Source organism: Geotrypetes seraphini, chromosome 1 (genome assembly GCF_902459505.1).
Source record: "Geotrypetes seraphini chromosome 1, aGeoSer1.1, whole genome shotgun sequence".
In the NCBI taxonomy this organism is placed as follows: Eukaryota; Metazoa; Chordata; class Amphibia; order Gymnophiona; family Dermophiidae; genus Geotrypetes; species Geotrypetes seraphini.
Window position 1 is genome coordinate 174614132 of NC_047084.1, and position 17563 is coordinate 174631694.

Genomic DNA, 17563 nt, shown 5'->3' on the forward strand with positions numbered 1-17563 from the left:
GGAGGGGTTGTGCTTTAAGATGTGCACAGTACCATAGGATTGATTTTGCCCACAAACGGCTCTTTGATTTGGCAGCCTCCAGTCTGAAAGTGGCGGTGGCTGCATTGTTTGTGGCCAAAGCCTGACACTCAAAGGTTGCTAGACAACCTATCTTAGAGTCTAACTCAGGCTCCGGCAGATACTCGATATAGTTCATCGTGCCAAAGAGAGGCTCTGAAGACTGGAAACCAATCCTGGATCTCAAGGCGGTCAATGCAACCCTCAGGGTTCCCCGCTTTAGAATGGAAATGTTGTGATCACCTCAGTGGCTCCTGGGGAATTCTATTATAGAAATTTTAGAGAAATAGAGACTGAAATGCAAAATATCAGAGATAGAATATTTCAGCTTTTGAAAATGCATATCTATTAAATTCGGAATTATGGTAAATAATAAAATTATTATTATTTATTCATTTATTGTAATTTCAACAAAAATAAGATTATTGAACAAACAAAAGTTTTCACAATCTATATATATAAAATCGGATGTATGTATGTATGTGCCGCGATCACGCAAAAACAGCTTGACCGATTTGAACGAAACTTGGTATGCAGATCCCTCACTACCCGGGATGATATGTTCTGGGGGTCTCGCGGCCCACCTGCACACGTGGGCGGAGCTACAAACAGATAATCGGATTTCACCCATTCATGTCAATGGAAAAAATGTAAAGAGCTGCCAACGCAAAAACGGCTTGCCCGATTTGAACGAAACTTGGTATGCCGATCCCTCACTACCTGGGGTGATATGTTCTGGGGGTCTCATGGCCCACCTGCACATGTGGGCGGAGCTACAAACATAAAATCAGATTTCACCCATTCATGTCAATGGAAAAAATGTAAAACAGCTGCCAACGCAAAAACGGCTTGCCCGATTTGAACGAAACTTGGTATGCAGATCCCTCACTACCTGGGGTGATATGTTCTGGGGGTATCGCGGCCAACCTGCACACCTGGGCGGAGCTACAAACAGAAAATCTGATTTCACCCATTCATGTCAATGGAAAAAATGTAAAAACTGCCTCCGCAAAACCGGCTTGCCCGATTTGAACGAAACTTGGTATGCGGATCCCTCACTACCCGGGATGATATGTTCTGGGGGTCTCGCGGCAAAACTGCACACATGGGCGGAGCTACAAACATAACTTCAGATTTCACCCATTCAAGTCAATGGGAAAAATGTAAAAAGCTGTGGGACCGATTTGAACTAAACTTAGTATGCTGATCCCTCACTACCTGGGGTGATATGTTCTGGGGGTCTCGCGGCCCACCTGCACACATGGGCAGAGCTACAAACAGAAAATCAGATTTCACCCATTCATGTCAATGGAAAAAATGTAAAAAACTGCCATTCTCACAGTAATTCCAACTACCTGGGGTGATATGTTCTGGGGGTCTCGCGGCCCACCTGCACACGTGGGCGGAACTACTAACTGAAAATCAGATTTCACCCATTCATGTCAATGGCAAAACTGTAAAAAGCTGCCAACGCATAAACGGCTTGCCCGATTTGACCGAAACTTGGTATGCAGATCCCTCACTACCTGGGGTGATATGTTCTGGGGGTCTCGCGGCCCACCTGCACACGTGGGTGGAGCTACAAACAGAAAATCAGATTTCACCCATTCATGTCAATGGAAAAAATGTACTCAGCTGCCATTCTCACAGTAAATAATAAACGGCTTGACCGATTTGATCGAAACTTGGTATGCAGATCCCTCACTACCTGGGGTGATATGTTCTGGGGGTCTCTTCACCCAAGAATTTATATGTTCTTGCTCCTGGAGGTGAAACTAAAAATGTTGTTTATAATCAAGTTTTGTGTTTGTTGTATTGTATTCATTTTGTCAAATATTTCGCATTATAATTTGATTATTGTACTTTTTATAAAGCTGTAAAAATATAATTTCATTCACCACTATAAAGTATCTTTATTTGAATCCATTTACTGTGTTATTGCTATAATTAAATACCCGTGCAACGCCGGTCATCAGCTAGTTTACAATATAGAAGAAAAAAAAAAAAATTTTCTACCTTTGTTGTGTTGTATGAGCATTTTATTTTTCTGTTGACATATCTTTTCTGTTTTTTCGTGCCTTTTGCAGGGTCTCCTATTAGAATTTTTTTTTTTGCTTCGGAATAAAGTAGTATTGTAGCTGTATTAATAAACATTTACAAATAAAAAATGGAAATAAGGTAATCTTTTTATCGGACTAATTTTAATATATTTTTTTTACTTACATTTGGAGACCAAAATCCCCTTCCTCAGCCAGTGCCGTATCAAGTGTGTGTGTGTGTGTGTGGGGGGGGGGGGGCAGCTCATAAGAACAAAAGACTAGCCTTATTGGGTCAGACCAATGGTCCATCAATCCCAGAAGCCTGTTCTCATGGTAGCCAATCCAGGTCACTTGAACCTGGCCAAAACCCAAGGAGTAGCAATATTCCATGCTACTGATCCAGGGCAAAAGCAGTGACCTCCCCCATGTCTTTCTCAATAACTGACTATGGACCTTTCCTCCAGGAAATTGTCCCAACCTTTCTTAAAGCCAACTACGTTCCTTGGGGTTTTCTTCTGATCTCTTTTTATATTGGGGGTAGGGGTGTGTGTTAAAAAATGATTAGCCCTGAGTATCACATATCCTAAGTATGCCACTGTTGTGTTATACTCTACACGTCGGTGCCCAAGGCGGCAATGAAGTGCCATTGAATATCAGCAGATAGCCTTTCACAAACAGTTTAATTGACCAGGAGCCTCTCCTAACCAGAGTCATTTTCCTGAATATTGACCCCTGCTTTTTCTTATTCAACATTAGGTATTTTGGTGGGTTTTCAGTTAAGTATTTGACTAAAGTCACCAGAAAAATAAAAAAAAGTTACAGAAGGTCAGCCATGAGTGTTTTTCTATTATAATTCTGGAGAGCCGACGGAGGAGGGCTGCAGTCCGGCCATCGGACCAACGGTTGGCTCGGGGGCCCGTTCAAGCTGGACTTCAGTTTTGACTGTTTTGATTTTATTTTCAGTTCTTTTTAGTTTATGATATATTTTTTAATCTTACTTATTGTTTTACCACTTATTTTGTTTTATTTTATCATTTAAATTTCCCCAGAATTCTATTGCTTCAACGGTTCTCCCTCTGCATCTATTCTTATCTCCCCTCTTTTTTCAACCTTTCAAAGTCCTTTAGATCATTGTAGTCTTATTAGAATGTTTATTTTCTTATTTTTCTCATCTATTCTCTATTTTATTTCTTCATTACTCTACTAATTGACATTTTTCCAGGTACTTTAGTTAGATTGTGAGCCTTCGGGACAGTAAGAGAATTTCTAAGTACCTATTTTACTTATAATTTTAATGCACCCTATTGTCTATTTTTCTGTAAACCGCTTAGAATACTAACGGAGTTTAGCGGTATATAAGAAATAAATTACAAATTACAAATTACTCTTCTATTTTGTTCTAGATTGTACACTGCTGTGATCTATGCACTAGTTCTAAGTTTTAAATAAACCATAACTTTTCTCTACTGCTTATGGGCCTATGACATGAGAATTGACCAGGCTTAACATTTTGGATTTGCTGCTTTAGTCACATTTTCCCAAAGACAGACACAAATAACTGTTATAATCTGGCCACTCCCTGTATAATTGTTTTAACAACTAGCAAAATCCAAGATAGACACTATCCCAAGTATACCTTATATAACTGTGATTCTAAGAGCTTGTGGCGACTTTGTAAACAAGTCTGTAGTTTCAGATATACAGTTGGTACCAGGAGGCCAAAATGGAATTGAACAGTTCTGTATGATCATGAATAAACCACTTATAAGTGTGCCACGTGGATCAGCTCCTTACTTTAAAGAAGCAGTGAGTGACTGCACACTTTTTGACACTGAAGCATAGAATTTGATGGTATACAAAAGACTATTAACTCGTTTTCCCTTTTTGCAGCATTACTATAGACCAGTGCCTCGCAAACTTTCTGGCCGGTGGCACACTAAATCCAGTGCCCTGGCCGGAAGGCACCCGGAAGTGTGCGGATGCCCATCTGGCTGCGACCCGCCGGTGGAGGGTTCCGGGAGGTGCGGGGAGAGGAGGAGAGACGTCGGCCAGGAGGAGAGTCATCAGCATCGGCTGACTTCCTACAGGACGTGCCTCTCGCCATGAGAGGCACTTCCTGTAGGTAGGCATCCGGCATAGACTACTCGCCTCTTCGCCAGTGTGTCGCGGCACACCAGAAATCTCAGGAGGCACACAGCTTACGATACACTGCTATAGACCCTACTTAATTTCTGCCTTTCTTACCGCTCAAGAATCCTTTCTGCATGCCTGATGTTTCCTTGAATTCTGATTTTGATTTTAATCATTTGATATACAGTACTGTTTTTATTAGAGCTGTTTAAAAGGGAAAAGGGTCATGGATTTGATATTATTGCCTTTCTGCAAGTACAACCAGAACTACATATATAAGTAGTTATTCTGTTCCTAGTTGACTCACAATCTAAAAGGGTCTTTTACTAAAGATTAGCTCATGTTATCTGCAACAGGGCCCATAGGAATAAAATAGGTCCTGTGACAGATAACATGCTCTGACTTTCAGTAAAAGGCCACTAAGTTATGTACCTGGGACAGTTAAACATAGAAACATGATGGCAGATAAAGGCCAAATGGCCCATCTAGTCTGCCCATCTGCAGCAACCATTATATCTTTCTCTCTCTATTGGCTAAGGCTCTTTACACCTGCATTGTGAGGTCATAGAACTTTATAATTATAGGCTAAGGCTCTTAATACTTGCATTGTGAGGTCATAGATCATTATAGCTATAGAAACATGACAACAGATAAAGGCCAAATGGCCCATCTAGTCTGCCCATCCGCAGTAACCATTATCTCTTTCTCTCTCTCCGTTGAGGGTTAAGTGACCTGCAGTGGGAATTGAGCTTAGTTCCACCAGGTTCTCAGCTCAATGCACTAACCATTAGGCTACTCCTCTGCTCTGGTTTACAATAAAAAATAAGATAAAAGATTTACAAACAATGGGGGTCTTTTACTAAGGCGCACTAGCCGATTTAGCGCACATTTAATATTAGCATGCGCTAAATGCTAACGCGTCCATAGACTATAATGGGCGCGTTGGCATTTAGCACGCGCTAATTTTGCTAGTGCGCCTTAGTAAAAGACCCCCAAAGTGACATAATGTACATGTAATGTAAATGAAAACTACAAATTATAAGAACTGCCAGAAGTATTCTAAAAAAAAAAAAAAAAATCAGAACTTTATAAATTTCAAGGTAGCTGGATATACCACTGACGTTACTTGACAGTTTGTTTATTTGAAAAATTTGTTATACTGCAAAGTCACAAAAAGTATCAGTGTGGCTTACAATATCTATTTAAATGAAGTGGAATAAACAACAATTAATACAAACCAAGAAGGAGGAGGGGGAAGAAGTCAATAATCCACACAGGAGAGGGAATAATACATAGCACAAAAATAATAACCCAAATCCTACAGTGCAGATTAAAATATGGAACAGAAAGGGAAACAAAAAGGAGATGACAAATTATACAGAAAACCCTTTTAAAACAACCATGTCTTTAAAGAAGATATAAACCTAATATAAGAAGGGTCGGATCATAAAGTAATTGGAAGCTGGTTTCAAGGACCTGATGCCACACAGCCAAAAGCAGATGAATGTGCAATAAAATAACACAACAGATACCTGTCTGTCTAGAGCTGGAGTTCAGTCTGAGTTGTAACAGGACAGAAAAATCTTTAAGGAGGGAAGCTCTAGTTGTGAGAATACCTCGATAATTCTATGAAATTAGCAAGACTAAGTTGCTTATTTATATATATATATTTTGCTGCTTGCTCCCCACAGTCAGAACTTGTTGTGTGATGTGACCATTGTAGCAGAAGATGTGGAGATTGCAGCTCACAAGGTTGTGCTGGCGGCCTGCAGTCCATACTTCCATGCCATGTTTACAGGTACCCACTTTTTAAAAATTGTTTTTATGTGCAGTAGTCCAGCAAATGAATACCTTTTCAGCATTAAATTATTTTTCACCTGGTGGCATTCTTTGCTGCGGCTGTACAGTGCACGTGCCTCATGTCTGTGTTGTCAAAGCAAAACTGACCCATGTTCTTTGTATATTAGTGTCAGTATTAATTCTGTCTGATTCTGCTCAAACCTACAAGTCTCCAGCAAAATAAAAAGCACATTGAGTGTCTTTAAGCACTACCTCCTCGCCCCTTGTATGAAGCTGTGATAGGCTTTTTAACGCCAACTGCGACTAAAAGCTATGACGCTCATAGAATTCCTATGAGCGTTGGAACTTATACTGCCATGGCCGGCGATTAAAAAAAAAATAAAAAATAAAAAAAAGCCTAATGCGACTTTGTAAAAAAGGGGGAGGGGTTAAATGAACTGTTTATCAAATATGTGTGAGTGCATGCACGTGTGCCTATTTGAACACTTCTGGCCTTTTTAAATATTTGATATCCTCAGTAAATTTGCTGTAAATTTGTATGAACTTTGTTACATGTATATGGATGCAGTACCTTTGTAAGTCTTCACACTGTTGTAAGTTTTACATTCTGTTGTTTAAAGAATGTAATTCAGAATGTAACATAATACTTGATGGCAGATTATGTACCTCTATGGTCCATCCAGTCTGCCCAACAAGATAAACTCATAAGATATTTATGCATGCTTGATTTGTCTTTGTCATTTTCAGGGAACAGACTGTAGAAGTCTGCCGGGCACTACCAGACTAGTAAAACAAACAAACAAACAAAAAAAAAGAAACTTAGGAGCAGCTGAAAAGGTCAAAAATTTGCATCAGGCATGGTTATTATTCAAAAATACCCTTTTGGAAGCCCAGGCCAGATATATTTCATGTATTAAAAAAGGAAGAAGGAAGACCAAATGGCAGCTGAAGTGAGATGAAGGATCTGTTAGAGTTAAAAGAAAATCCTTCAGAAAGTGGAAGAAGGATTCAACTGAAAATAATTGTAAACAGCACAAGGAATGGCAAGTCAAATGCAAGACGCTTATAATAAAGGCAAGGAGATTCCGCTGGAGGCAAAAATACCATAGTAAAAGCATTTTTAGAAATATTAATAAAGAAGCTGGGAAAAGAATCAATTGGACTGCTTGATGATTGAAGGGTTAAAAGGGTACTCAGGGAAGACAAGGCCATAGTGGAGAGATTAAGTGAATTACAGTGGTACCTTGGAATCTTAACTTAATCCGTTTCAGAACCCCATTCGAGTTCCAAAACGTTCGAATTCCAAGACAATTTTTCCCATTGAAAATAATGGAAACTGGATTAATCTGTTCCTGGGTCTTACAAACTCAAATTTTAACTGGAAATACACTGGATTTAAGGGGCAGAAACACACACATACCCACCCAAAGTTAGCCGGATTCTGTAACCGACGTCCATGTTGCAGGCGCCGGTTACAGAATTGGGTTTTAAATGCTCCAACTCCCTTTCCGGCCCCCCCCCAACAGCCCCCCCAAAGATCACCGGCAGGAGGGTGCCCAACCCATCCTGCTGACAAAACCTACGATTGCCGGCAGGAAGGTGCTCAACCCTTTCTGCCGACAGAACCCGCCCCCCTACCCGAAGATCGCAGGCAGGAGAGTGCCTAACTCCTCCTGCTGGACCTTCCAATGACCCCCTTAAGATCGCTGGCAGGAGGGTACCCAACCCCTCCTGCTGGACCCCCCCAACAAAACCCCTCACCCCTGGACCCCCCCTTGGGCTTACCTTCCTGTTAGCCGGATGGCTCCTCGCACCATCTGGCCAGCAGGCCCGCCTCCATCCAAATGAGGTGGACCCGCCCCTCCACTGCCCAACCCACAGGATCCTAGGGCCTGATTGGTCCAGGTGCCTAAGGCCCCTCCCACTATAGGAGGAGCTTGGGTACCCTCCTGCCGGCGATCTTAGGGGGGTCGTTGGGGGGCTGGCAGGAAGAGTTGGGCACCCTCCTGCCAGCGATCTTATGGGGCCGTTGGGGGGTCTGGCAGGAGGGGTTGGGCACCCTCCTGCCGGTGTTCTTAAGGGGGCCATTGAGGGTCCAGTAGGAGGAGTTAGGCACTCTCCTGCTGCGATCGTCGGGGGGAGTTGAAGAGGGGAGACTGGCAGACGTAGCCGCGTCCGCTATGCCTGGGGGTTTTTCTTTTAGACAGAGTGCCTCCCGATTGACTTATTACACAGCTATAGGATGCCTACAGCTGCCTACAATCGGGAGCACTTTGCAGAATCAGGGCCACAATGTGCAGGGCGTTCAGATTCCAAAGCAGAGTTTGGATTCCAAGACAAAATTTACTACAAAAAAAAAGTTTGGATTCCAAAACGTTCAAGTCGCCACAAGCTCTTAGAATCACAGTTATATAAGGTATTCTTGGGATAGTGTCTATCCTGGATTTTGCTAGTTCGGATTCTGAGGTACCACTGTATTTGCTTTGGTTTAGTCTTCACTGAGGAAAATGTGAAGGAGATACCAGCGCCAGAAATGGTATTTAATGCTGATGAGTGAGAGAAACTAAAACAAATCTCTGTAACACTGGAGGATGTAATGGGGCAATTTGACAAATTGAAGAGTGGCAAATCACCTGAACTGGATGGTATACATTCCAGAGTACTGATAGAATTGAAAAATGAATACAGTAGTTTGTAATTTATCTTTAAAATCCAGTGTGGTTCCGGTGGAGGGTGGCCAACGTAATGTCAATTTTTAAAAAGAGTTCCAGAGGTGATTCAGGAAATTATAGACTGGTGAGTCTGATATTGGTACTGGACAAAATGGTAGAGACTATTGTAAAGGACAAAATTACAGAGCATATGTAAATGAAGCGATGTCAATATCCTTTTTTCCTATCAGGACTGAATTTGAAATGGGAGTTTGATGCATTTTAATGCCTAGTTTTTCTGATGGATTTGTACAATTGTAAACTTTATGTATTTGTTGGTTTTATTCATTTATGTATGTGGACATTGTAACCTGCTTAGGATATAAGCAGGATAGAACATTTTTTCGAAGAAGTGAATAAACATGTGGCTAAAGGTCAGCTGGTCAATATTATGTATCTGAATTTTCAAAAGAGTTTGACAATATGCCTCATGAAAGATTTCTGAGGAAATTAGAAAGTCATGGGATAGGAGGTAATGTCCTATTATGGATTAAGAATTGGTTAAAAGACAGAAAACAGAGAGTAGGTTTAAAATGGTCAGTATTCTCAATGGAGAAGGGTAAATAGTGGGGGTTCCCCGGGGATCTAAGCTGGGACCATTGCTTTTTTAACCTATTTATCAGTTAGTCAGAGATGGAAATTAAGTGACTTGCCCAGGGTCACAAGGAGCAGCTTAGGATTTGAACCCAGAACCTCAGGGTGCAGAGGCTGTATCTCTAACCACTGCGCCAAACACTCTCCACATCATTTGGCACTGAAACCATAAACTTTTACTTTGGTCTATTCAGACCACAAAATATTCTGTAATATACCGTTTATACTTGAATATAAACCAAGATTTTTGGGCCCCAAAAAAATGGGGGTCTAAGTTTATATTTGAGTGCTCTTCACCCTGGAAAAGCGGAGACTCAGAGGAGACATGATAGAGACTTACAAGATCATGAAGGGCATAGAGAAAGTGGAAAGGGACAGATTCTTCAGCCTATTGGGAACTACAAGAACAAGGGAGCACTCGGAGAAATTGAAAGGGAACAGGTTTAGAACCAATGCTAGGAAATTTTTCTTCACTCAGAGGGTGGTGGACACCTGGAATGCGCTTCCGGAGGCTGTGATAGGACAGAGTACATTAAGGGGATTCAAAGAGGGATTGGACAAGTTCCTGAAGGATACGGGGATTGAGGGATAAATGTAGAGATAGGATCATAAAAGGGTATAGATAGAAGAATAATGGGAATTGAAAGGTTTTAGTCAAAGGATCACTTACAGGTCATGGACCTGATGGGCTGCCGCGGGAGCGGACTGCTGGGCACGATGGACCCCTGGTCTGACCCAGCGGAGGCAACATCTTATGTTCTTATGCTTTTCCCCCTCCCTCTTCTGCACCTACCTTAAGCCGTAATGGTCTAGTGGTGAGCCAGGACAGGAGTGATTCCTCCCACATCCTGTCCTGGCTGGCTCTGCATCACCCTTCACTGCTTCCCTCCCGTGATCCGGGAAAGCTGTGGAGGAGGAACCACCACTGCATACACTGAAGGTGCAATGGGAGAGATGGGAAGAAAACCATGAGAGGGCAGAATCCTGAAATCCCAGCTTGGACAGCATATCAAGGAGTAAGCGGTGATCAACATTATCAAAGGTAGCACACAGATCGAGAAGGATGAGGATAGAGTAGAGGCCTTTGGGTCTGGCCAAGAACAGGTTATTGGAAACTTTAGTAAGGGCAGTTTCTGTGGAATGCAGTGGGTGAAAGCCTTGACTGAAGCAGAACCAGGCAATGGCAGTGAACAGCACATTCAAGTAACTTGGGTAAGAAGGGGAGGAGGGAGATGGGGCAATAGTTGGAGCAACACGTCGGGTCCAGTGAGGGTTTCTTGAGGAGGGGGTGTGACAATGGCATGTTTGAAGGCATAAGGGACAGTTGCAATGGAGAGCAATAGGTTGAGGATAGGACATATGACAGATAGGAGAGATGACAGGGCGAGATAGCACCGACTAGATGAATGGGAATTGGATCAGAGGAGATTTTGGAGGATGAGAGAAGATGTGTGATTTCATCTTCAGTGATCTCAGAGAAAGAGGAGACGTTAGTAGAAGGGGCAGATAGAGGGAGGGAAGGGGAAGCAGCCTGGTTGAGAGCTCAAGGTAAATCTTCTGAATCTTATTGTAGAAGAACTCTGCGGTTGTCTGGGGAGGAAATTGAAGGGGGGGATAGGTGGCGAGGGTGCTTTGAGTATGAAGTTTAGTGTGGTAAAGAGATGGCGAGGATTGGAGCTAAGAGAAGTGGTTAAGTGGATATAGTATTCTTGTTTGGCCAGTGAGAGGGCAGACTGGAATGATGATGTCAGCATGAGTTTGAAGTGTATGAAATTGGAGTGCACACAGGATTTAAGCCAGAGACGTTCAGTGTAATGGACACATGAGCGCAGGTAGCGGATGTGGAGGGTGAGCCAGGGTTGGGGCTTGCCACGCCTAACAGGACGTGAGATTGGAGGAGCAAGGGTATCCAGAGCAGAGGTGAGAATGGTATTATAAGAGAGGACGTCTTCGTTGACAGTCTTTTGTGATATAGTAGTTGAGGAGAGGGATGAGACAGCAGTGGAGAGGGCTCTGGGGTCAATAGCTTGAAAGTTCCTGAATATGTTGGTGGCGATTGGCTGGATCTGGGAGGCAGGGTGATGAATAGTGAACATTAACAGGTGATGGTCAGAGAGGGGAAGGGTGGTATTGCAGAATTTGGTGGTTGAGCAGTTGGAGGATAGAATTAGGTGTAGGCAATGTCCTTTCTGGTATGTAGGAATGGTGGAGCACAGCAGGAGACTATGAGGATGTTAGGGCAAGGAACTTAAGAGGTGAAAGAGTCAGAGAGGTCATCGACATGGATATTGAAGTCACTGAGGATGAGAGAAGGGGATGAGGGCTTGAGGAAGGAGGAGAGCCAGGAGTCAAAGTTGGTGAGGAAGAAAAAGTAGGACATATTGGGGGGTCGGTAGATGACTGATACTTGGAGAGATAGGGGGGCAAAAAGACGGTTGGAATGGACTTCAAAGAAGGAAGGTGGTGGGAAAAGAGGTTGAAATCTGTGAGGTGTGTGGGAGAAAAGATCGGCAGCTTGTGCATGTGGCCCGCTGACCCGGAAGCCTTCCCTCTGACACAGACATCAGAGCGAAGGCTTACGGGTCAGTGGATTGCAGCTTTGCAAAGACCAGAAGACCGCATGCAGAAGCCTCTGCTCGCAGCTTTGCCAAGAGAAGTGTGGCTGGGAGGAGGGTACCGGCCAAAGGAAGTAAAACGCAGGAGGCACAAATTTGGGACGTGGAATGGAGAAGGATGACAAGGGGCGCGTTGGGACATGGAAGGGAGGAGGAGGGTCGCATTAGGACAGGAAGGGAGGAAGAGGGACTGCATTGACACAGAAGGAAGGAAGTGGGCTCAAACTTTGGACAAAGGATGGAAGAAAGGAGGGAGGGAGCACGAATATGGGACACAGAATGGAGTGAGGGAGGGGAGCATGAACTTGGGACATAGGATGGAAGAATAGAGCAAGTGAGAGAAATAATAATAATAACTTTATTTTTATATACCGCCAGCTATCTTGCGACTTCTAGGCGGTTTGGAATAGAAAGGGAGAATTGTTGGGCATGGGTGTCTGAGTGAGAGGGAAAGAGAGATGGTGCACATGGGGAAATGAAAAAAGCAGTGAATTGTTGGGCAAAGGGAAGGAGAAATATTGGACATGGTGGTGGGAGAGGCATGAGGTACAGATGCATGGGGAAGAGAGAGATGAGAGGGAGAAATGTTGGAGGATGTGGTGGTGGAGAGAGAACAGTGGGACTGATGAAGAACAAAAATGAATGTAAACCTCCTATCTTTTCTTTCTATTTAAACTACAGTACTTTATTTTGAGGACTATTTCTTTAATATTTAATATTTTTATAAACTGTGTACTGTACAGGATCCACATTCCATACAAATTCAACTTAAGAATGGTTTAAAAAAATGGAACTTGTTCTTAATCCGGGGACTACTTGTAAATGAAAATGCTTTAAATAATTAGAGAATATTTATTTATTTTATTTATATATATATTTACCACTTATATCCTAAGTGGTTTTACATTCAGGTACTTTATCATATTTCCTTATCTATCCCGGTGGGCTCAAACTCTATCTAATGTACCTGGGGCAATGAGGGGATTAAGTAACTTGCCCAGGATCACAAGGAACAGCGAGGGATTTGAACCCATAACCTCAGGGTGCTAAGGCTTTAGCTCTAACCACTGCGCCACAGTGGTTACTGCTAATCATATGCATCTATCACTGGAATATTATAATGACTTGGATGTACGGAAAAGTGATAGTTTGTTAATAAGCAGTTGCGGTGTTTCTAGGTATATTTTTGAGTCAGGGTGGGAAGACTCCCTTACTTGATTATAATGCTTGTTGACTTTTTGCTTTGGCAAGCAGCACAACAGGAGACAAATGCAGACAGTTTTGCAAGTGTTTTGTATTTTCTGTTTTGGCAAGATATGGCTACTGAAGAAAAAATGCAAGCATCTACAAAAGCTTTGTCATCTATAGCTGCTTATTACAACTCTGAGGGGATAATAATTCAGCATAAGAATATAAGAATAGACTTACTGATCCATCAATCCCAGTTGCCCGTACTCATGGTAGCCAATCCAGGTCCCTAGTACCTGTCCAAAACCCAAGGAGTAGCAACATTCCATGCTACCGATCCAGGGCAAGCAGTGGCTTCGCTCATGTCTTTCTCAATAACAAACTATGGACTTTTCCTCCAGGAACTATTCCAAACTTTTCTTAAAACCAGCTACGCTCTCCGCTCTTACCACATCCTCTGGCAACGTGATCCAGAGCTTAACTATTCTTTGAGTGAAAAAAATTTCCTCCTATTGGTTTTAAGAGTATTTCCCTGTAACTTCATTGAGTGTCCCCTAGTATTTGTAATTTTTGATGGAGTGAAAAATCGATCCACTTGTACCTGTTCTGCTCCACTCAGGATTTTGTAGACTTCAAACATATCTCCCCTCAGCCGTCTCTTTTCCAAGCTGAAGAGCCCTAACCTTTTTAGTCTTTTCTCATACGAGAGGAGTTCTATCCCCTTTATCATTGATGGAAAGATGGAGTTCACAAACACTTTAAATGCTTCTCAGAAATCTGAAAAGTAACATATTTAAGAGCAAACAAGGATATGATATTTATTTTATGATAAATCATCTTTGTCATGATCCATCAAATCATTCATATAGTATTCATTTTGGGCAGACTATCAAAATCAAGATATGAGAAACAGAAATGTGGGATATTGTGGCAGGTAGAGTCTACTATTCACAGTCTTGTATTATTTGTGAGTTCACCCTTTCGTATTCAAAGTGGTAGGTAGCCTGCTGTTTCCTCCATGTTGCTATTCCCCCTAAATGTTGCTCTGTTTGCTAAAGTGTTCTGTAAAGAGTATTGTCTTTATTCCTTTCTTGAACTTTTTGGTGTCATTTTCTAATTTTAATTCCTTCGGTAGGGAGTTCCACCACTTTGGGACCATCACTGAGAACATATTCTGTTCCTGATGCTTTTGTATTTGATGTCTCTGAAGCAGGGTATTTCCAGTAGGTATTCTTATATAGCAAATGTGATCTAAAAAATTCAAGTAGAAGAGAGGGAATCCAAATACGCAGCAATGCAAGACAGCAGAAAAAAAGCACAGATGGCCACAAGAATACTATCAGACCTGATATGGTCCATGTTTCAGCAATCTGCATATGTCAGGGGTCTTTACATTTGTTCCAATTTAATCAGCATATATAGAATTACAACACTATAAAGTGCAATGTTTGATTCCAAAGAGATGCACATTGCCACTGGTATGTGTCACTGAGTGACTCGCACATTGCACTTTATAGTGTTGTAATTCCACATATATTGATTGAACTGAAACATAGAAACACAGAGTATGATGGCAGAAAAGGCCCGCGGCCCAACAAGTCTGCCCACTCAAGAACCCTCCCTCCTTTGAAAATCCATCTTTTAAGTATAACTCTGTAGCAACCCCACCTGTTTGTCCCATCGTCTCTTGAAGTCAAGCAGGTTACTGGCCTTGACTACCTGGCGTGGAAGACCATTCCATCGATCAATCACCCTTTCGGTGAAGAAGTATTTCCTGGTGTCACCATGAAATCTTCCCCCCTTAAGTTTTAGCGGATGGCCTCTTTTTGCCGTGGGACCCGTAAGAAAAAATATTTCTTCCTCCACCTCAATGCGGCCCATGATATATTTGAATGTTTCTATCATGTCCCCCCTTTCTCTGCGCTCTTCGAGAGAGTACAAGTGCAGTCTGCTCAGACGTTCTTCATATGGGAGATCTTTAAGTCCCGAGACCATCCTAGTGGCCATTCTCTGGATCGACTCCATTCTCTTCACATCCTTTTGATAGTGTGGCCTTCAAAACTGGACACGGTACTCCAGGTGAGGTCTCACCAATTGATCTGTATAACGGCAGTATGACTTCAGGCTTTCGGCTGATAAAGCTCCTTCTGATGCAACCCAATTGTAAAGACCTCTGACTCAGGGAGATTGCTGAAACACAGCTCATGTTAAGTTTGTTAAAATTTATTCTACTACTATTCTTCTCTGCTATTAAAAAAATTCAGAAACAGTTCATGTGCAATTCATATTGTATAATATGCAAAAATGCTTAGCTTCAATGCTTATCAGCACTTTGCATAATAATCAAAAAATACTTGGCTTTAAAATTCATCGACCTAGCAGAATTGTGTTTTGAGCTGTAGTGGGGAGGGGGAAACATTCCTCAAATATATTTTAATGGAGCTTCCATCAGACAGAGGGAGGGGTGCTGGGTATTAAACACGTGGGTGATTTGGCATGCTCTTCTGTCCAAAATGATAAAGTACAAATGAAAACACAAAACTGTTTTGAGTCAGGAGAGGTCTTATGAATGCTCACACTCTATTGCTAACAGCTGAGAGATATCGCTGTATATGCTGTATTGAAAGTGTACCGATGTGATGGAGGTCAGCGATGGGGAGTTTGGCTCGCCAAGTTGAAAGCTACACATCATGAGGAGCTCGGAGGGTGTGCGTCGACAGAGGAGGCAGCTTGCGGGGGCATCATGCACCTTGATGTGGGCGCTAGTCGTTCTGTGATGCCATGGAGACCAGCGATGGGGAGCAGCCGGCGCTTGCGGCTAATGAGCCAGAGACAAGAATGGCGGATTCCCACGGCCAACGCAGCGTACAGCCGGCGAGACAGCATTGCTGGAAACCGCTAACTGATGGGCCCTGAAACAGCCCGCCTTCTCTCCTCGGCCCTCTACCTTAGGCCATTGGGCCCCCTTCTGCCTCCATGAATTTCTACTTTTGTCTTTGACCGCTTACCTTCGACTGCTTCGGGACTTCTGCTTTGTCCTGCTGTGGTTGCCCAGATGCCTTAATGACTGGGAGCAGCTGACCGTTAAAGATCAGATGTTTCAGCTTCTGTCTGCCATCAAATAAGAACATGGACTGAACTAAATTTTTAATTTTCCTTATTGACAATCTTATTTCATTTTGATTTATTTTGAATATATGAATTTTTCTTGATTTAGGTCGAATCCTTGCTTAATTATTTTACCTGTTAATTTCTCATATCTTTCCTCCCTAGATATCTCTATCTTTCCTATATTCAATGGAGTTCCTTTCATAAATTATTTGCATTGTAAACCGCTTAGGTCTGTGATATGCTAGAGCGGTATAACAAGTCTTAATAAAACATAACATAGACAAATAGCAGCAGAAGAAGTAGACAGGAAAGAGCCAAGCACAGGAGAGAGCACAGAGCCCGCCCACATAAAGACATAAGACAAGGGAGAGAGCATCTAGTGGACTGCGAAGAAAGAGAAATGGAAGCAGCAGGAACCCGGAGGAGCTTCCCAGTGTACTGCACGGAGTGTCATATGTATGACTACCTTCCCTCGGGAAGGCAGGCATACATATGCAGTCGGTGTCAGGAACTGGAAAGCCTGAAGAAGGAAGTTGGACGACTGCAGTGCAAGGTTCAAGAGCTGGAGGGGCTCCACATCTCGGAAGCACCTTTCAGAACAACTGAAGACCCCGCAAGAGAAAGCCACATCGAGGAGCAAGTAAGGGAGCTCGAAAGATTCATCGAGGAGGCCTACAGGCAGGCAGAAGAGCAGGATAATCAGCAGCGCTGGAGCGAGGAAGCTACGCCTACAAGAAATGGAGGACAGGGGCCAACAGATGGAAGACAGGAACCAACAGACGCCGAGGATGAAAGACCACATGAAAGATTCAAGCAAGCAGAGAGGGCGAAGACTGGCGGGTACCCCGGAAGAGAAGTACTGAACCACATCGAGGATACAGACTTGAGACCAGAGAGGAAGCTGAAGAAGGGGAAATCTGCAGTCGTCGTGGGAGACTCAATCCTGAGAGAAGTGAACAGTCACGTAGCAGGAGGGAGAGAAGATCGACTAGTGACCTGTCTCCCAGGAGCAAGAACGAAGGACATCACCGACAGAATCGAGAGGATCCTGGATGGCGCAGAAACAGAAGAGACGGAAACATTTGTTCCACGTGGGAACAAATGATGTCAACAGAAGAAACTACAGCAGGACAACGCTAACTGAACAGTTCAAGACCCTAGGAAGGAAACTGAAGCTGAGGACACAGAAGGTAGCATTCTCAGAGATTCTGCCAGTACCGAGGGCAGACGTGAAGAGGCAGACAGAACTTCAAGCAATAAACGCATGGTTGAGGAGATGGTGCGAAGAAGAAGGATTCCTTTTTGTGAGGAACTGGTC

General features: G+C 42.9%; 1 protein-coding gene across 2 annotated transcripts in view; it reads left to right on the top strand.

Annotated features, from left to right (window-relative positions):
- LOC117359300 (kelch-like protein 2) overlaps positions 1–17563 on the top strand; it is a 244718-nt gene that overhangs the window by 52698 nt on the left and 174457 nt on the right. The window contains exon 3 of one of the 2 annotated variants that reach the window (XM_033941834.1): positions 5918–6024. The exons of the other annotated variant lie outside the window; for it this stretch is intronic. Coding sequence (XP_033797725.1) covers positions 5918–6024 — 107 coding nt within the window. The remainder of the gene's footprint in view (positions 1–5917; positions 6025–17563) is intronic. 2 annotated transcript variants of the gene reach the window in all.